Source organism: Eurypyga helias, unplaced genomic scaffold (genome assembly GCF_000690775.1).
Source record: "Eurypyga helias isolate BGI_N326 unplaced genomic scaffold, ASM69077v1 scaffold12294, whole genome shotgun sequence".
Taxonomy (NCBI): domain Eukaryota; kingdom Metazoa; phylum Chordata; class Aves; order Eurypygiformes; family Eurypygidae; genus Eurypyga; species Eurypyga helias.
The window spans coordinates 1-21,406 of NW_010246858.1; the positions used below are offsets into that span (position 1 = coordinate 1).

Sequence of the window (21,406 nt, forward strand, 5' to 3'; positions counted from 1 at the left end):
CCGGCTCCCCTGAAGAGGCCCGGCCGGCCGAGCGGACTCCGCGGGGCTCCCTGGGCCGGACCAGCCGCCCCGAAGACGCGCTGCGATCGACCCCTTCTCTCTCCCCCGAGAGCGAGAGACTCCTGCAGCCTTCCCCGAAGAGACTTCAAGGGTCACCCGTAATTTCCGCCTCCCACCCCTCTCTCCCTCCCTCCTTTCCCCACGGAAGGATTTTTACCCGACAGAGGATATTTGGGTTTTGCCCTCTGCGAAGAGGATTTCTGCTGGGGGAGGAGGGGTTTCCACAGGGGAATTTCATTTCCCGCTGGGCTGCTGAGGAGACTTTTGCGGCCTTTCTCAAGGAACACCTTCCCCCCCTCCTGCCCCCGCAGGTACACCCCAGGAGGTTTTTCTTGTCCTGCCTTGACGAATTCTTCAGACTCGCCTTGCTTCTGGCCCCTGAAGTTTGTTTTTATGATTTTAAATCTTAATTTATTTGGAATATTTTTGGAGCGGGGGAGAAGAATCTGACCCCCCCACCCTGTTGCCCTCGGACTCCGAAGAGACGAGCCTGGATTTTTCTCTCCCGCAGCCAATCCTTCCCAGCCATTCCACAGTCTGCCCTTTTCTCATCGGATGACTAAAGAAACAGGAGGAAGAGGAGGGAGGTTTCTGGATTAATTGCCCCCGCTGGATTATTTATTTTTTCCTACTCCTCTTGCTTGGCATCTGAGAAGAGAGGAAGGAGAGATGTCAACAGATTTTTACCCCTAGCCCCCTCTTCCACCCCGCCCCCGGATTAATCCCCCCATTTTTATTCGCTTTTTGGATCAACTACCCCTTCACCTTACCTCCTCTTCCTCCCCTCCTCATGCGAATGAGAAGACAAGAGGAACGGGGAGGATTTCGTTCTTAATCTCCCGTCGCTGGATTACTTCCCACCTCCCTCGCTCTCCCCTTCCGCGGTGGCTTTACCACCTTCCCCCCCACCCCCGTTTGATATCCAGAAGAAGAGAAAACGTTCTCATTTATTTTTTTCCCCCCAATTTTTAAAATATTTTTTTAGCGCCCCCGACACCCCTCTCCTCCTGGGCTATTTACCCTGCCACCATTTCTCGTGCGTGTGTGTCTGTGTGTAAATCCCTTATTTAATTGTATTATTATTTGTGCGTGTGCATCGTGCCCCCTCCCCCCTTTCCCTCCCGGTGTCTGTCTCTCTCTCTGTTTCTTTCTTGTCGGAGGCTGTGGGATAATGGCGTGTGGGTTGTGGCTGTGAGGATGAGTTCCTGCTTCGTGCCGAACGGGGCCAGCCTGGAGGATTGCCATTCCAACCTCTTCTGCCTGGTGAGTGTCGGCCACCGGCACGCGCGCGCACGGCGGACCCGGAGTGCAAGGGAGGGGAGGTTTGGGGGAGGGGAGGAAGGGGTAGTGGAAGCAAAGCAGCCATTTTTAGCATAGCTTCTGTTGGATGAGTCCTCAGAGTAGGCCCTGCCTGGAGCCAGCCAACTCTCCCATGCCCCTCTGGTTCCCCTCCATCGCTGTCTGTCTAGCCTTGCCCCTCCCTCCGCTTTCTTCCTGGGTAGTATCCACCCCGCAACTCGCCTTTTCCTTCGCTTGCCTCGCCTGCAACTTTTCCTCCTTTCTCCCCATCCCTGCTTCCCAACCTGCTATTTCTCGCAGGAGGTGGGGAGAGCTGCTGCTCCCTCTTCCTTCCAGCCCCACGTCTCGGGGAACTTCCTTTATTCTCTCCCCGCTGCTGACATCCCAGGCGAATTCCAGCCGGGCCCTCCCTCCTGCCTTGCTCTCTTTTGCTGCTTCTTTGAGGTCTGCTGGTGGTGGTGCGATCTTAGGGGTTTTGTGCACCATTTTGTAGCCTTTTTTTGGTTTTTTTTGAACCTCAGTATGAAATCGTTCAAATTGTTGATTTTGGTAGCTCCCAAAGTAAATTTGATGCAACTGGACTGTGATGCAATTTTTGGTGGCTGTGCTGAGCTGGTTCATTTGCTTTTTAATGCAAATTAGCTCATCTTAGCTGACTGCCTGACATTTATTATTCGAGGGATTGTTGTAGGTAAACACCTGTGCTATATACACACTAATATTTTTGGATGGAGGGGGATCTGGGCAGCCTGCACGTGCCTGCAGCCTGCACCAGGCCTGCAGCTCCATATTAATAGTGTATTTTTAAAGCTTCAGGTGTTTCTAAAGTGTCAACTGTGCAGGCTACCTTTCGTCCCAACCTCTTCTCCTCCTGAAGGTGGGAAGGCTGCCATGTCAGGCTCCAATGTTGCAGTAATCTTTTGTGTGTTGTCATAGTGGGAATGAAAAACCCCAGTGACTTCCTAGCAAATGCCAGCTACCCTCTGCCTTCCCAAAGGGAACCTGGGGACGGTGCCTCCCCTACGGGCCTTAAGGTGACTGTCCCCGCATGACAATAGTTGGTGCTAAAACTTGGTGTGGTGTTTTCACTGTTGATAGTCCAGGAACTGTCTGTTTACTTATCTATGTGGTAACTCGCTTGCCTTGTAAAAATCAAATACTTTTTTGCCTAGCAGGGGATTCGGTGGCTGATGATGCGGGCGCAAGTCTGACGCGTGATTTAATGATAAAGCCGGGGTTTAAACTCTGAAGTTGTGGTGTGAGAAATGAAAAGTGTGATAGCTCTGGGTAAAATAAGTGTACTTGAGAGGCTTCCTGTGCGAGGTACTGAGAATATTTTACAGGGGAGCAGCTTGTGAATTTTTCCAAGTAGTATGTGCCGGGAAGAAGGTACGCTTGAGTGAGATTCACCGTAGTACCTATTGCCTTAGGGTATCCTTGGACTGAAAAGGTAGCCTGTGTGTAAGTAAGCAAAAAGAAAGGCATTCTTTGCTAAGGCAAGTGTTTAGTAGCTGGGACAGTTGCAGTCTGCAAATAGTATGTTATTAACTCGTTTGTCACTTTTTTTTTAAATTTTAAATCGACTTTTCTGTCTGTAACCTTAAAGCTGCAGTAAAAATGAACAGCTCTTGGCTTTACTGCAGTTATTAAAGGAGATTTTAAAACAGGGTGCCTGGTGATTTCCACTTTGTCTTCTAAGGTACACAAAACTTGCACGTGTGGTTTCTGTTAAACACTGTTGGATTAATCCTTCCTTCCCTTCTTCCACCTGCTTCCTCCAGTGCCATCGTCTTGTTACAGCAGGATGTTTCTGTTGGATGCACCTACCTCAGTTCCTGACCATTGCACTTTTCTTTCCCTTAGGCTGATCTAACTGGGATTAAATGGAAGCGATATGTATGGCAGGGTCCAACGTCTGCCCCGATTCTCTTTCCGGTCACGGAAGAGGACCCTATTTTGAGCAGTTTCAGTCGCTGTCTGAAGGCGGATGTCCTTAGTGTTTGGCGCCGAGACCAGAGACCTGGACGCAGGGAGCTGTGGATATTTTGGTGGGGTGATGACCCCAACTTTGCTGACCTTATTCATCATGATCTCTCAGGTAGGAGGAAATGAATCCCTTCCATCAGGGAAAGGATGCTGTTACTCATGGGTTGCCCTGAGAACACCTGTACTAGAGGAACTCTTGTCTGTAGATAATTTATTAAAATTTACACCTTTGTGTTCATGGCATAGTGGAAGGAGCTCTCAGAAAAGCAACATTATTATCAAACGGCTGGTGTTTAGGTGGTCTTGGACTGCTCGATATTCAAGAAACATGTTTTTGCTCACCACTTGTTTCTTTTGAAAAACACAAGCCTATGAATTTTGGCAGCTTCTTCACAAGAAAGCTGTGCCTGAAGCTGTGCCTGTGATTCAGAAGTGATGGCTTAAACATGTTTTGATAAGATCCATTTTGTTGGGCAATTAGAATTTTCAAATTCAAATAGTAAACCCTGTTTATTATGTAAGAAGAGCTGTGGAGATTTCGGCAACTTTTGAAAGGTGGTGGGTTTTTGGTGGTTTTTTTTTTTTTGGTTTGGAAGTGAAATCATTGGTGAGAAGCCCTCAGAAGGTGGCACCTCAAAGTAGCTTGCTGATTTAATACAAGAATCTCTAAACATGGTATTTTTATGATTTCTCTCTCCCCCTTTCCCACTGCTCTGAATCTGTACGTGCTTTCAAAATCAGGCTTCCAAAAGGCTGACAGTATTTATATTTCTCCATAATGTTGTACTTCAAATTTGACGCCTTGTTCTGAAAATGGTTATTTGTTGGTCCCAATTCCCAAAGTAGGTGGCTTTCCAGTTGCTGATAAGTAAGGTGAGGAAGTTTAGGCTTTTAAAGTGTGTAAGCCTAGTGGTGAGACTACACGAATTCTTGAAAAAAACCCAAGTCACACCACTCCAATTTCCTTTCAAATAATGTACAGTATTCAGTTTACTGAAGTGTAAAATGAGACCAAGGTTTGGTGACCTCTAAGCAGAGATTGTTAATGCTGCCTGTGTGTGTGGATAGCAGGAACAAATACGGGTTTGAAGTGCCACGGAGGAAGTTGACTTGAAACAATTTAATCGTGTGGAATTTTCATACAAAAATAATATGATCTGAAGAAACAATTGACGCACTAAAATGTTTATTTCTTTGAATAACTGACTTCAAAGATTGGGATGTTGCTCATACTCCCATCGGTCTTGGAACTAGAAGCTTTGCATCTTAAATGGCACTTACTCTGTAGGCTGCTTGATGTTTTATTGCATCTAAGGCTTCCTTCTTTTGCCCTATGAATAACCTCAGTCCTGACCTGCAGGGAACATCCTCTGTGTGGCTGGGATGTAACTTACACTAACTGCTGGTTTTGGTCTGGGCCTGCCCTGAACAAAGACCAATACTTGTGTGGAAAGTATCTCTGTAAATTTTGGAAGCTGCTGGCTGGCGGGATTAAATGGAGATGGGTGTTTTGGGTGGAAGATCAAATAAACGTTAAGCCATTTGGAGACTGCATTTTGGCACTGCCTGGCCCTCAAAATTGCTTGTTTGAGCAACTTTGCATTGTGCCCTGAATCTGTTTACTGATGATTTGGTATAGGGTGAATACACTGGTATACACCTCTTGCAAGAGTGGTGTTTTGTAGCTGAACTTTCAGATCAGCGCCTATTTATGCTTTTACGGAATTACGCTTTTGCGCAGGTGGATAAGCACGTGTCGTCCTAGGTACTTATGAACTCTTAGCCTCTCTGAGGGTATAAGGGGGAGATGGTAAAGGATTATAGTCGCCCAACCATGCCTTTGCAATTGTTTTGGGTGTTTTCTTTGTTCAGGTCACCTGTGGATGTCTGCACTTCAGTAGAGGTGTTCCACACCTCTTGCTGTTTGGTGTTTTTCTGCGTAGGTGTTTATCACTCGTGAGACTGTTACCTGTGTCTGTGTGTAGATGTATCTGGTACCTTCGTTTTTGCAGTTATGTTTTTGTCTCCTTTTAATTAAAAGGAGACATTATAATCTCCTGGAGTGCGTTAGTCTGGTTGGCTCTTATGACCAGAAGCTGATAAAGATATTAATCAGCTTGATTGTGGAGGAGATGGCTGAGGAGTGCCTGCACCTGCACTTTTTCCCGTTACACAAAATCTTAATGTGAGCCTCATATAAGGAAGAATTATGGCTGAACCCAAACAATGTTATCTGACCTTTGTCATAGACCTAATGGATTTTTTTCATTGGTTGACAATTTCTCCCAGTAATTCATTGTCCTGTTCTCCCCGTGATCGCTTGTTACATTTTCAGTGGGAAAGATAAATTACTTCCTGGCAGAGGCTTGCTACCTGCAAGATTGATCAGAAATTGTTTGCTGCTGGCTGGTAAGGTGCTGCCTCATTTAGAACTTTTCGACTCGGTGGGTGCAGGATTGCCCTGAAGAAAGGGGCAAGGGAGGAAGAGAGTGGCTAGGAGCAGTCTGCTGCTGCTCGCCTGTCCTTTATTGCCTACGGACAGACTTCTTTTGGGGAAGAGGGCCTTGAATGAGCCGTAGCTAGAAGTATGCCAGGGCAATGTTAGTAACTTTTGATTTTGGATTCCTTTGGTGTGAAACTATGCCTGTTAAGGAGAGGTCAGTATTTTAACAGTGGTTGGCTTTTTTTTATTGGTGATTTGTAGTTTGAATGAACAATGGACATTCAGTGTCTGGAACGCATCTCGGTTATCAGCCCTTGGGGATTGGAAACATGGCAGCCTTCAGGAATCCTTTTGTCCCTTGCAGAGCGCCTTCCCAAGATCACTCAGGAGGGAACGTAGAGTTTTGTGGGTGTACATCTATGCATATCAGATTAAAAAAACCCAGCATCTCTCTCTTCAGCCTGTACATTCTGTAAGTTCAGTCTGCCCTGGAGATGCATCTGAATGCCTGCTACTGGCTGTATCTGAATTCTTGTATCAAGTCTTGGATAACCGTCTTGTTGACGGTCAGGGTTTGTTGTTGCCTGAGGGCATGTCAAAAGGAGACTTGTTCAGAGATGCTGATTGATCAGTAATATTGACTTCACTCAATCATATTTTTTTGCCCATCCTTGGGAAGCTACTTACTGTATGTAATACCAAGAAACCCTGTCTGTTTCTACCCCAGCATAGCTAGAGGCAGACAGAAGTTAGTGAAGTGTTATTTTATCCTCTGACAACCTCAAAGGTTATATTTTTGTTGTGACAGTGAGGCTTGATTATAGTAATTTCTGCAACTCAAACCTTAAAGTAGGACATATCTTCAAATTTCAGAAGGCAGTGGTCTCTCACTGGCCTGATCAGCAGTTATTTTATCAGATAGGCTCTTTTTTGTTTTAAAGTGGTTGCTTATACGCTTGGATTTGTTTTAAAATCGGCAGTAGATGGTCTCAAACCTGAGAACAGTTGGGTATAAATTATGTACAGGACGAAGTCCCAAGGAAATGGTTACAATTTGATTAATGCTTGGGTAGGGGAACACTTCTATATGGATTTGACCTTCAAATCGCATCTTTTAAATGGTGAGCTATAAGATGCATCATTTTTGTTCTGGTGTCTATTAAATCTTGTTAATTTACTTTAAAAATTAAAGAGCTTTCCTTGCACCTGTCATATGTAAGTTAATCAGTTTTTGTTTGCTGAACAGTGTTCCTCATGCTTCTGCGAGGGATAAGCGTAGAAAAATAATGGTAGTCTTGGCTCCTTGCTGGGCTTGTAGGAGAGCTTGAAAGAAAAAGGAGAAAGGTCTGTATGCTCATGCTTGTCTCCTGATACATATGGTAAAAACAGCAGAGCTGTCTGTGTGCTGTGTAGTTCTCAGTATACGTACAATATAGATCAAATCCTTGTCTCCAAACAAGTCTGTGAATTGGTTGGTTTGTGCTGATGTCGGCATTCGGTGTCTCATTACTTCTCATACAATGGAAACCAGAGTATGAGCCAGTTATACCGAGGGTTCTGCAGAAAAGCCTGCTGGTTGCAAGCAGTTGGCACAGTGAGCTTTGAGAATTGTTCAGCTAGTTGCTTGCATTCTTTTTTTTAATACCATTTGCTTCTTCAGACTATTTTAAATCCTATTAAAAAAAAAAAAAGCTTTTTTAACCATTTTGCACCTCTCGCCAGCATGGTAGCTGAAGCACCTTGTCTGTGACGGATACGTGTGCTGCTGTGTACGTCATAGGAAGGCAACACGAACCTTCCTTGCTGTGTAGGGCACTGATGCTTGAGCATTTCTTCAGTCTCCATGTTAGAGACGTGTCCGCTTCAGCAAAACTGCTGACAAGCATTACGCAAACGTTACTGAAGCAGTCTTTGTGGAACTGCTGAGACTTGGTGTGAGCACCAGCTCGAAGGTGATGTTTGCCTTTTTCCACTTTTTCTTTTCTCCTGGCCAGCATGCATGTGAAGTATCTGTGGAATAAGGTGATAAATACTTTGTCACAGTAACATGATGCAAAAATCCTCATTTATGTTGGTTGTCCCTACAATGTCCTGTGCATAATATATCTGTATAAATAAGAGCAATGACTCTGTGGGCACTAAGGGTAAGATTTAGCAATATAAATAAAATATATCTGCATATGGAATAACTCAAGAGCAGTGTTCAGTAGGATATTGGAGCATTCAGCTACAAAGTTGTTAGTTTTTTTAGCTTTTCTTCTGGCCATGAAGACTAACCAGCCAAACTTACACCCAACAAATAGCGAAGGGGAGCTGTTTCCTTGTTACCCTTATAAGCAAGCACAGCTACACGCTTAGAAAAAGGTCATACTTTTAAATTTTTAATATGTAGAAAAATATTCTGCTGGGTAGAGAAGGCACGAAATGTAAATATGTGATGCTGGTAAAGGGTTAGTGCTACACAAGTGCGCTGGGATGAATATTTTGAGCAAGGTGTTTTGGACAGTAGGTCATGTTTTGGCTTGCTTGAAATTTCCCAACGAGATTGGGTATCTAGGCTCTTATATCATGACTCTTGAGTGAATGTAGGTAACAAACTCTACTAGAAACAAACTTCAATTGTCTTACTTGGATTCTGAAATTGGTACTTTTGAATTGTATCCAGTCCCCTTTTTTCCCCCAAAACCTATTGTTTCTCACTTATTTCATGAGAGGTAGGCCCTCAGAATTATTTTTCAATGGGTTAACTGCATAATTCTTGCTTTGAGGAATTCTATTTAACATATTTGAATTTAAAAATAATTTTTTAAAATAGAAAATGTTACTTGAAGTGTTTCTGTCCCGTTATTGCAATACTGCATACAGCAGCAGTTTCACACTACTTCGCTTATTACACTTCCTTTGTAATCTGAAGCTTATCTAGAGAATTTGGTTGTACAAATCAGTTTTGTATCAGTTTGTGTCTGTAACTGGCATGCTGGCAGATGCTGGCAGAAGGGAAGCCTATCAAGGTAAGTAATACTTTTAAAAGATGCCTCTCAGTCGTGGTACTAAAGAAAGGATTATTTTTTTTTTCCCCTCTGTGTAATTGAAATAACTGGGAGGAGGGGAGGAATCTTACTCCAAAGTGGATGCTTGACTGTGATTTGTTTCTCTGCGTAGTTTATTTTGGAGGCCCACTGATCATTAGGAAGATGTTTACCATACCAGCAAAAACATGTTCAGCCTTTTCAAGAACTTTGCTGGTATGGTAAACATGTTCAGCCTTTTCAAGAACTGATGGTTACTGGTGTTTTGCTGTTGTAGCCAGCTGAATGTTAGAAGGAAGAAGGGGGAAAGTCCACGATCTTTAAAGTGTGCTTGAAAATGTAATTTTTTAATACTTACTTGTTCCAGTGTAACTCAAGAAATTCAAAATTGGTATTCTTGTAAAAAAACCCCCGTAACATTAAGCACAAGTCTGTATTTGTATGTTTTAGCCACCATTTAATAGTTTATAACAATAATTTAAAAATCAGTAAAAGTGAACTTTACTCTTTCAGGTGAACTGTGTGAAGAATGTAAAGCAGAATATCAAAGTACTGAAAGCAAACAGCCTCCTACAATTGGGTGGTGGTAGTATCAAGGACGTGTTGCCTGAGGAAAGTTTGTTATTTATGTGCAGTGTGAAAATTGCTTTTTCTTGGACATTGTTTCCAGTAATTCTTCATTTCCTGAGAATTTTTAGCTTTATTTAGGGGGAACTCTGTGCTTAACAAACATGTGGTGTAAAGAGGGAGGGAGCAAAATTAGCTACTGTGGGATGATATGTCAATCCATTAAACCAATATATAGACATAAAATGATGTCACAGAGGAGTTGAGTGGTTTGGACAGCTAAGAGGACTAATCAAAACCCAAATGTTTGTAACCTTCAGGTTGCCAGAGCACTCTTGTGGATAACACTCGTCTAAAGTGAAATTGTGGCTTAACACCTTCTCAAAATGAGTCAGCAACTTATTTTGGTTTGTTATCGTTATCAGATTGAACATTGCAAGTTACCGTGTTTAAGAAGGATTAGAAGACAAAAGCGCCTCTTGCCCTCCCTCTTTAAAAAATGTTTCACTTTGTACAATTCCTATTAAGTAGGAGGGTTTTCCTTGTGTTGAGAACAGCTTGAATGAAGATGAAAAGTAGCTGGGAGGTGTGAGCAGGCATCACACCGCTCTCCTCCCATTGGCCACTCTCAAAAAAGGGAGGGGGGGGAATGACTAGACTTCAGCAAGACACAGAACACTTACTGCTGGGTTTTTTTTTTTTTGCATGAATTTGAATAATGTTCTGAAATGAGGATATCTGTAACTGACATCTTACTTAACCTTCCCTTTCTATAGTGGGGTGCACCGCGGTTACAACAGGTGGTTGGTCGTCTTTTGGGTAGCAGACGTCCTTCCTGATCAGCAGGCACGCTTACAGCATGCTCTCTTTTTTAATGCTGGAGTGCTAATTGTCATTCCCATCTAATGCCTTACGCTTTCCCCATGTAATGGGATCGTCAAAGAGCACTCTTTCAGCACTAAACCAGGACAGCCAGGAGAGTGCCGGAGAATTACAGTCCTGTGGCAAGTTCTTGCTTGGGAACTTCGGTTCATAACAGGGTTGTCAGCACAACTGTTAACGCGAAATGAAATACCCAGCACTCTTGTCTTCAGAAAGTTGAAACCTCTGCTTTGTGTCCATACCTGACCGTCAAAAGACAAGCTTTGAATTACGCTTCCTACCTCTGCGACTTCCTCAGCGTTCGTCTCGTTGAGACGCAAATACGTCAAAACAAAATTAGGCCCAAAGGCTGGAAATAGCTCTTTCTATTTCCTCTTATAATAGGTAATTGATGCAGGAGATGTTCTGAGAATGATTTTTTCGAAATGATGAGTGCCATAGAGAAAGCAGCTATTTAACCTTTGAAATGGTGTGGAGTTTATTGTGCAGTTAAAGTCCAATATCATTAAGCTTTGTAGTTAATGTTTGCTCTATTGAGCTGTTTGTTTGCTGCCGGTGGAGCAGTGTGTGCTGAACGCAGAGCTGGCTGCGGGATGGGACTGCTCATTTGGGTATGTCTACAAATCTCCCAGCTGGGGAAAAATGTGTCCCCTTGGCACAAACATTTTATGCCCTTTGACTTTGGACCTTTGTTGCTTTTTCTTGCAAGCTTCTTGTAAGGTGTCTGTAGTGAGTTACTGTATTATCTGGCAGCTTTATGGGGTTTTTCTAAAGCAAGTTCTCGCTGAACTTCAAAACTGTGCTGGGGTGGGAAACTCATGGTGAAGTGTCTTATTTGGGAAATGCAGTTCCTTGCTTTTCCTTGCCTTTACCAGAAAATTATTTCATGTCATGATTCATCTGATGTGGTGTGCAGCTCTTTTATAAATTATGGAGCAGGTCTGTTTACTCTTCTCTCCCTCAGAAAAGGATACTGGGAGTAATTCTATTTAACTCGCAGTACTGATGTTGAGTGGAAATGTATTTTAATTGTGTGGAGTCTAGCAATATACAAATGTGGCCACCATGTCCTGGTTGCAGTAGTATCTTGAAATTCCTTTCTTTGTCATGTTTGCCTTAAAGATTGTTTATTGTAATAATCTCTTAAGTTTTCTTTTCAAAATAAAACTCTTAAATGTCTAGTTTTCTACATGCTCTCTAATTTAAGGATATTGAGACTTTAGTTAATACTATTGTAACCTTTTAAGCTTGTAAGTGGCTTCCAGATAAAGTTGAAGGGGCTTATTTCAAAGGGAGATTTAAAATGCAAGGACTTGGCTGTATGACTGAGGTTTTCTGACCATCGAGCTAACCAGTGGAAAGTTATTTGAACCAAAGTCCTCTGAGAAGGAGAGGTGCACAGACAGATTGCTATTGTAAGACCTGTTGTACAAAACTAAATCTAAACCCAAGCCTCACTTCTTGGAGGTGTGCAGCGAAGGCATGAGGGGCTGTGAATGTGAGAGATGAGCAACCTATTCTGACTCTGAACTCCGAGTGGGGGTTGGAGCAGATGACCTCCACAGGTCTCTTAACCTAAATTATTCCATGACTATCCAAAAACTGAAGTAAAAATGTCTCCTTATCTGTGTCAGACAGTCTTCTAGTCTCTGCTGCTACCTGGAGTGTAAAAGCGATGACATTGTAGGAATAACTGTGCTAGGTTAGTCCAAGGAGACCAGCAGTGGATCCTTAGGGATATATGTAAAACATGATACACAGGGAATTGTAGACATAGAGATAAGACCTGATTGCCGGTAATTTAAGGACAAGATCTTGAGTTTTCTTGCGTTATCCTCCATGGAGGTGTGTTGCTGGGAATGAATGTTTTCACACACATGCTGAGGGATACTCCAGGAACTTTCAAATGTCCCTCATTTTCCTTGTGTAATGTAATTGTAATGCCACTGTATTTCTTTGGACCAGTGCATATACTTCTAGAGCCCGTAAACCGTGTTCAAACACTGATTATGAGCCAGAGTGGTTGAAAAGATTACAGCTTCTAATGAATCTTACTTTTCCATTTGGCAAACCAACTTGGCTTGTGTAAGTTGGATTCCATGGCTGTGTTTGATTTGTGGGGCACATCAGATCTCAGTGTTGCACTTCAGAATCCTGTCAGTATGAACTGGGCTTTGTCTTTCTGCTTGCTGTTTCTCTCTTCTCTTCCATGTATAGACCAGAAAGCAGGACTAGCCTGTGTAAATAGCTTTCTTTTTTATTTTGAATTAAAAAGAAAAAATTGCAGTTGTGAGAGTCTTCTGGGGAGAATCAGGTTGTTCTTACCAGTTTTCTGAATCTGGGTGTTTTTTGATTGTGTGGTGTTTTGTTACTTTTTCCTTTTCTTTTTTTTCCCCCTCCTTAGCAAGTTGTTGAACATTGAGGGTCAGTGCTACGTTCACTCCCAGCCTTCCTCAGTCAGTGATAGCTAAACACACTAGGATATAGTAAAAGCTTGCCTTTGGGCAATTTATTTTTAAGCATAATTGTCAGGTAACTCTTCAGGATAAGTAATTCACGTTACCCAAAACAGGAGCTACCTTGCAGACAGATCAGTATACAGTGACCTTGCAGGCTGAAATATCTAGTGTACTGGTGCTAGTTGTTCCCTTTTGTGTACAAATAGCTGCTGAAGCTTTTTTTTTTGGTGTGAGATGAGATATTTTTATAGCTGTTTACTTTTAGCAGTTCCACTGTTAGAAAGTGAGTAGAGTTATTATCTGAATGTTACAAGCTTTTTTGGGTTGCATGTTATGCTGCGAATGTCTTAAAGGCTTGTAAGAGAGAAAAGGATATTGTGATATGTGCATGAAATAATGGGATGGAATTCAATGCTAGTTTATTTTTCTCTTTGCTTTATAGAAGAGGAAGATGGTGTTTGGGAGAATGGACTTTCTTACGAATGTCGCACTCTGCTCTTCAAAGCCGTTCACAACCTGTTGGAGAGGTGTTTAATGAATCGGAATTTTGTACGCATTGGGAAATGGTTTGTGAAGCCTTATGAGAAGGATGAAAAACCTATCAACAAAAGGTAGGATGTCTTATTTTGCTTTATTAAAGAAAATGTAGGGTTTATTTAAGCTTTGTGCTAGAAGAAACATGGAATTAAGAACACTGTGTATAGTTTGTTTGGGAACCTGGATTTCTGATCTCTCTTGGTTTTCTGCCTTTTTGGAGTTCTTCAAAACATCTTTGTGACAAAAGGAAGCAACACTAAAAGCAGTAGACAGTCTCTTCTGTACTGGTACTCACATACAGGCCATGGATGCTAGGGATGCTGGGAAAGAACCTAGAGTGTTCTAGAAAGGAAGAAAAAGATAACTGCGAAGAGACCTGCTCTGTGGACCTGCCGATGTAGTGACTGGGACTAATTCTTACTGTAAATACTAAGACTCCTTCTTTGAGCAAGTGGGATCTAGGGAGCTATTTACAGGCACTGCATGAGGTTTGGATAAATTGCATTTTACGGGAGATGTCGAGAAGAGCATTTGATAGGTCAGCTCCTGGTCAGAAGGAAGGTTGTCTGGGAATGCGGGTATTAAAAGAGTATGTGTGGCCCCCACGCTGAGGGGGAGGCGGGCGAGAGGAGAATTTTTGATATAAATTGGAAGGACTACTTCTTATGGTTCTAACATGGTTTGACACGGTCTATGTTGCCTAGCAATAAATAATGAAATGAATAAAAACTAGGTTAGCTGGAACAAGTTTAATCGCTGTTCCCAAATCAGCTTTTAAAATCCAAAGTAATTTAAAGCTTAGACGATGGCGTGCTTTTTTTTTTTTTACATGTGTGTGTATATGTATGTGTTAAATCTTGCTTGCAGGAAATCGAGATCAGTGGCTTGGCTAACTTCACACCCAAAAAGCAATTGCTGGCATCTTCTGCAATAAATTTAAACTTAAAATAAAGTAAGAGCTGTTCTGGAGCAAAAGAAGCAGAAGCACATGTTTGCGTGTGTTTCTATTAGTAGTTGTGAAACTGCTGCTTTTAATTTATGTATGAACTTGTCCTTCTAGGCATCTCATTCTCCACCCTGGTCAGGGCAAATGTTTCCTCTCTGGGGTGTCCTTGTCCATCCATTTCTTCTGTGTTGTTCCTATGAATCGATAGTAAAGAGTTTACTTGTAACTATTTAGGCCAATATTGTCTTGGCATAGCCTGGGCTTTTCTCACGTGAGAAACTGGTTTTCTAAATTGCCATTTGAAACTAGCATTAGTTATGGCATGGCATCTCTTACAGTAATTCTGTAAAGCTCTCTGCAGCAGCTGGTAAAGCTGATGACAGCTTTTAAAATAAAATAGTAGTATTTGCTTAATTTGGGGACTGATTCTTTTTTGGTTTTTTTTAAGAAGATCAAAAGGTCAGCATGCTTGATGAAAATAACTGGAGGCATTGTGTGCTTACCCACACAACAACTTCATCATAAGTAGTCCAGAACTCCTGGAAAAATATGTAGAAAGATTAGACAGATCTGTGTAAGACAATTTCATTATAGAGAAATCTCGATGTTTCCTACCAGACAGCTCAGTAGCACGTGGTACTCTTGAGTCTTGGCTTTTATGAAATGAAGTGAGGGGAATGGTTAACAGATGTGCACACTTGAGGCATTTACATCTCATCCCTTCTAGGAATATCTAGAATTTGGATAATCTATACTCCCTGGAAAGTTAGGCTGTTCAGAGGCATCGGTTCAGGCCTCTGCTGCTCCCAGTAGATTAAAATGGGTGCTGTGTGATACCACCCCTGTAGCTAGAAAGTGTCTGTGCTGGGGGAGGAAAGGCCAAGTGGAATGGTTTGAGTGGATCTTGGTCTCGTATACATTGGAATACTCTTCTAGTCAAAAGGGACGTTTCTCTCATCAGACATTAAGCATGACACTGCAGCAAACTCAACATAAAAGGACTTGCAGGCTGCCTAGAAAATGCTCTGACTGTTGCACCTGGGGTGCTAATGTGTTTCTTACCAAACAACTGGTGTTAAGGCTTGGTTTCTGCTAGTTCTAGACAACTTCTGCGTATTTCTTCTTCCTTAGGATCCATTTAATCACAAGACCTATACTGAGTTTTTTGTTTAGTTTTTTGGTAGATGTGGCTGACTTAATTAAAAACCAAAACAAACACCCAGCAGCCTGTGCCCAAAGCCATTCTTCTGTTCATGACTGTGGGTATGCTCAGCTTCAAAAGCATCATAATGGTTATGTTTGCCCTCTTTCAGACACTTTCACCATCTTGCAAGCAATAGGAATAGTAATATTTATAATCTCAAAAGCATGTCATACTAGCTTGGTTAGGAAGAACAGTCATCTTAGGAAGACTTCATGTTTCTTCCTCTGTGAGAAATAGATCTCCCGCCTCAAAAAGTAGTGCTGCTCCTATGTAGAAGTGGCCACAGATGAACATGGCAAGTGTTGCATCTGTCTCAGGGAATAAAGCCTTTCTGTTCAGGAAGGCTTTAGTTCCTTCTCTGTATTGCTACTGTTGATTTAAATGTGTATCTCAAGGAAGAAAAAAGTTTCCTGTGGGGGTATATTTTTATTCATTCTTTCCTTCTTAGCAAACTGCATAGAGACATAGAGGGAGGGACTGCGCGTACCCAGAAATAGGAAGGCGTTGCCCCACTCTCTGGTATCCCATAGGAGTGCTCTCTTGCTTCCTTTCAGACCTTGTTGCTGTTACCTTTAGTGCCTACGTCCATCCCATAGTGTTATGTATGCTCTGCTTTCTTTGGGACTGCTCTTTGCATTAATACTCAGAAACCCTGAGATTCAATTACACAGGGAGGTGAGTTTTAAGCACTTAGTATACGGGGGAGGCAAAGTCTGGTACCAGTGTGCTTCAGATCATCGTTTATACTACCCTGTACCTTGGGGCTTGGCTAGCCGCTCTGTAGACTTGTTTTCTCGGTGTTCTAACAACAGACGTCGGTAAGGTTGGTTGTTCTTGCTGGCAGCCTTTAGTCCCAAAGACTTTTGATGAGAAACTGAGCAGTCAGTGCTCTTGGTGCTGGAGGTAACAGCTTCACATGTGCTTTCTGGAGCCGTGGCTGAGCGATGTGCAGGATTTTGGTCCCACTTTCCCACTTTCTTTCTCTCTGATGGATGTGCAAATAGAGCTCTGTCTTTCATTTGAAGTTGAACCCATCTGGATTTTTGAGTCCTGTTTGAAAGCATGTGGTTCCAGAATGTCAGCCTTTCTGTTACCTGGTGTCCCAATAATAGTTGTGTGGTGCTTTTTGTATGTATGTGGTAGTGCAGCAGGCTGTGATTCCTAATAGGTGTTTGCCTGGGATGGCAGATCCTCAGGCAGCCATGGCTTCCCGTCTGTTGCTCTGTTGTTTTTCCTCCTTCTGTAAGGCTATATTTAAAAAAAGTCCATTTCATCATGGTGTTGCATACATTTTAATTTTAAAAGGACAGTCCTTCATGTTCATAAACTGATGCCACTGCGGCATGTGAAGAGATGACTAAGAACGCAAGAATTAACTAGTTTTAAATGGTCACTGTTTAATTGAACGGTGTGGCTCCTAAAACAAACTAACTCGTTAAACTGTTAAACTAACCTCATATCATTGTTTAGTATCTCTTAAAATTTTTGCTGTGGAAAAAGTAGAACCCTCAGATGTTTGCACTGTGCAGTCACGTGCTGCGTGTTGACAAGGCTGCAAGGTAATAACCATGACCTGCTCTTCCCTCCCTCCCCCTGCGTCTCCCCAGTCTAAAACCAGCATTGAGAAAAGCGAGACAGTCATGTATCTGGGGAAATGTGATCTGTTAGAACAAGTCACGATTACCGTGCCTGAGGAAACTGTCTGAGGTTTTCAAGTATGCTGGTTCCACTTCTGTTTATAGATGGGGCAGGAATGGAGGAACTAACTCCCTAAAGCGCGTGTGGTGGGTGCTTTGTTCATCTGTAAGTAGGCGATTTTCAGCTTTCAGGAATGGGTGATGGGCTCAGCAGGAGAACAACAGTAGAGTAAGAGACTAAAAAGAAGGTTTTGCGAATGGTCTTACTTGTAATCAAACAGGGAAAAAAATGATCACGGCCTTTTTCAATCCCTTAAAGCAAGGTAGACTACAGAAGCTCACCAATGTGGTTTAAATGACTGCAAGTTAAACTACCAAGTTTGACAAATAAGAATGTCTTTCTCTTTTCTCCTTTCCAACCTGTTATGTTGTTGTTGTTGCCGTGCTCAGAAATCCAGTTGTGTGTGCTGTAGTCAAAAATCCACCCTGTGAATGTATGAGATGAAGATTGATCTGCATCCAACTGTCTGTCTACCAAAGACTGTTACTTGAGCAGTCTAATCAGACAAGGATGAGGCTTTTTCTTCTGCCAGCTGGATGATAAAATAGTGGTGTATATCTAGAATAAATATGATTAGGAAATTGGTCAGATTAAGCACTAAGTTAGATACAATTTCTTCATCAAGATCAAATCTGACATTCCTGGTGAAACCCAGGTATGAAGTGCCGACATGGAGGAGATCTCGGGAAGCTTTGGTACAAGTTCAACTTGCTAAATTTTAACACAATTGAAATACCAGTAGGCAAATAATTGAGTAATCCTGATGTTTGTGGGAGGTCTGATAGACAACTGAAAATCTAGAATACTGAAAGCTACTATATTACTTGGATGGTCGCCTTTTTTTGACTTGTAAATAGGAAATGCTATAACCAATTCCAGTGGGTGGCAAAGCAGAACTTGTGTCTGAGTTCACTTAAAAAAAAAAAACCAACCAAAAAAACCAACAAAGCACAAAAACCCACCAGGAAAAAAAACAACCCAGACAAAACCACCAAATAAATAACTTCCCTTCCCCAAAAAGACCTTGCTTGGAAAATAGTGATATACCTTATCATAGTTTACAACTGGAACTTGCTGCACAGGTGTCACAGGTAATGCTGTTTAACATTACTCTGGGTACAGGGTCTTAGTGCCAGGCACCATTCTTTTGGTTTTTCATGGAAATACCATTTTCCATACCTGATGTTAACAATAAGTACATGACTTCATGGGAACTGACTGCTGTAAGGTACTCTAGACGTAAATCTGATTGTGTTATAAGCCTTGGTACATGTGGTTATCTTGATTTGAAGGTGTGCTTACCATAGTTCTGAATAGAGGGAGTGGGGTTTTTCATTCTGTGTGTGGCTTTTTTGTTGCTGGTTGTTCTTTCTCTGTCTTGCTGGGAGAAGGTAAAATGAGTCACAGTGGATATGATTCCCGTGCTTGGTGCAAGTGTCCTGGCAAATCTGCAGCCTTGAATGGCTGTGGCTGCACTGTGTGTGGCTTTTTTTTGTTGTTGTTTTTTTGGTTTTTTTTGGTTGGGCCATGGAAATGGTCTTGTTGCCCGCTTCCGAAATGTTTGTATTGATAACCTACCAGCATGAATGTAATCAGCTGTTGTCTGTCTGGTCTTCACTGCCCCCAAGACAAAGGCAATGCTATGCTTTTAGTCCCGAGTCTACATTTATGCCTTATCCCTGTTTGGCTACCTTTTCCAATTTCCCATGGGCCCCTTTTCTATAGGAACGGACTAGTTTCTTCTTGATCCCTCTAGAATGATGCTGTGAGTTGTTATTAAGGAACAGAATGAGGTTTCTGGGTGCTAAAGCTCAAACCTCTTCACACCTGAGAGAGTTAACTCTAGAAGAAAAACATGTAGCCACAGGTTTGTGTTTATATATTTAAATTGAAACCTTAATAGCTGAAACTACAGGGCTCTTCCTTGATCCTGTTGGAATATTTTCCATTAAGTCTGCTCAATTCTTTTTTGCAGCGTAAATTTCCTAATCTTTAAATCAAACAATGTCAACGTTTTTTTACAACAGCTCTAATGAGGCTGTTCTGGCATCATGTACCGGCAGGAGAGCAGGTGATGTTTTTCCTTTTACTGTAGACAGCTGGAATTGAGAGCTGCTGTAAGTAGGACAGTGCAGGATAAACAGCAGGAGCTGAGAGCATTGATCACATGATTGTCTCTTTGGAATATTGGGTTGCTACAGAGACTACGAGCAGACAAATTTAGCACTTTACATCACAAAGCAGTTTTCTCTTATTTAGCTTAAGTGAAGGTAGTCTGTTCATCAGGAAAAAACAAAAAATGATATGGCTCTTGGTTTTTAGATTTCAACAATGAATCTGCTCTTTTTGTTCACTGGACAATAAGAGAATACAAAATACATACAGATACTTCAGATTTTAAGTGAAAATTTTAGAATGCATTACAATTTTGAACTTTGAAAAGATCTGGCTTAACAGGATGTTTGTAAATGTTCCAGAATGGGAAAGAGCAATACGTTGAAAGCTGTTACACTGTCTTTGAAACAGAGCAATGTCTAGCTATTATCTGTTTTCCAAATATGTTCTGGATTCTCACTCCTTATACCACACCTATATTTCATTGTGAAAGCTCCAGTTCAGGTTGAGATTTGCATCTTCAGTAATTAAAGAATGCTAAAATATAAAACGACAGGTTTATTAACTCTCATTGAAGTTCTGAAATACAGGAACATGTTTTATCTGGAGAAGTATATACTTTTAATGTGTGTGTCTGTATATACAAACTTGTAGTTGCATTCTGAAAAAATCGTGTTTGCTTCTTTGTAAGATGCCGTGCTGTAGTTTTAGTAGTGTACAAAAATAACATTTGTTTCAACCTTCGTCTTTATTGGAATGAAGCGAAGCTCATTAAGGATGAAGTTAATTTAAAAATGTGGAAGCCTTTAAGGTTTAATATGACTTATTCTGGAGTACAGGTCACTTGCTGCATTTGTATTTGGTTTAGTACACAATTTGCTTATGGAATAAATAAATATTTTTAACTCGCAGGTCTAACTAAAAGCAAAACATCCTCAGCTATGTGAAAAATACTTTGGAGAGCCTTTTGACAGTAGTCATTAATGATGTGCTTTGAACTGGAAGGGTTTTTTCTACTTTGCTATTAGCTATGTGTTTTGCTTTGTGTTATCAAAATCAGCTTTCTGCTATATTTACCTTCATGACCATAGGGATTTACTCCGAGATGCTGAGAAAAATGTCTGCTGTTCCATCTTCTTGTCAGTGGTTAGAGAAGCATCTGTATTTTGAGATCCCATTACTTCACGTTAAGATACAGAATACGTAACTTGCTAGAAAATGTGGATGTGCATTTGCTGAGGTTTCTTTGCGCTTTCACATTAAGGATATTTAATGCCATTGTGCCTGCTTGAAGTGCAGATCTCGTGATGGGGCTGATACAGACTCTGATGTTCTAGGGAACTTGTAGCCAAGGGCAAGGAAGGCACGTTTGTGAATTGATTAGTGATGATTCAAACTCTTGCCATAAAAAGTAGTACTGCAGCATAATGAGCATGTATGACAGCATGCTCTTCCCAGAGAACTAGGTACTCATTTCTCTTTTCCTCTGTCTTTTTCAGCTTCCAGCGCTTAAACCAAAACACCCCCCTGTCCCAAAATAACAAAAACAAAAGCAAGCTTCTCAAGTACTTTGAAACTGAAAATTGCAGCAATTTGTGTACTTGCCTTGTGGGTTTTTTCCCTTCATTTATTAAATCAAGAAAACTGAAATGTTTTTCCTGGCAATTATTTTTGGTGCTGTGTTAATAGAACAATCCGATTTTCGTATTTTGCTTACTACAGCAAAAACGTAATTTCTTGCTCCTTTCTAGTCTGAATTAAGATCATGGACTTCTGTAATTCAGGATCATGGATAGTGAGTGGAAAGTGAAGATGCCATATTTAAAAGAAGATAAGCTGTTGAAGCAGCATGGGTGTGAAGGTGGCTGCATAAAAAGCTTCTCTTCGTTAGTGCACTGCAGCGTTATGGCTATACCTGGCAGATGTATGTAGACACAAAGAACTATTCTGAACAGGCACTTACAAAGAAAAGGTGGTAGATGGGTTGTCTTGAGGGAGCTGCTTCTCCTTTTCTTCTGTTGCCTCCTAAAGCCTCAAGTGGCTTGGCAGCTTCACTTTCTTCCTCACGATGAAAAGCCCTAGAGGGTGCCTGACAAAGAACAAAGCGCATAGTGTAAGGAATCGTGGAGTAGAGGACGATGTAGTGCGTGATGAGCGTGTGGTCAGGTGTGTAATTCCTCG

At 41.8% G+C, this 21,406-nt stretch overlaps 1 protein-coding gene across 1 annotated transcript in view; it reads left to right on the forward strand.

The window, feature by feature from the left end:
• Positions 1-1,257: 1,257 nt before the first annotated feature.
• MED13 (mediator complex subunit 13) overlaps positions 1,258-21,406 on the forward strand; it is a 54,077-nt gene continuing 33,928 nt past the window's right edge. Inside the window, exons 1-3 of the mRNA XM_010150554.1 lie at positions 1,258-1,323; positions 3,223-3,457; positions 13,168-13,336. Of these exons, the coding sequence (XP_010148856.1) occupies positions 1,258-1,323; positions 3,223-3,457; positions 13,168-13,336 (470 nt within the window). The remainder of the gene's footprint in view (positions 1,324-3,222; positions 3,458-13,167; positions 13,337-21,406) is intronic.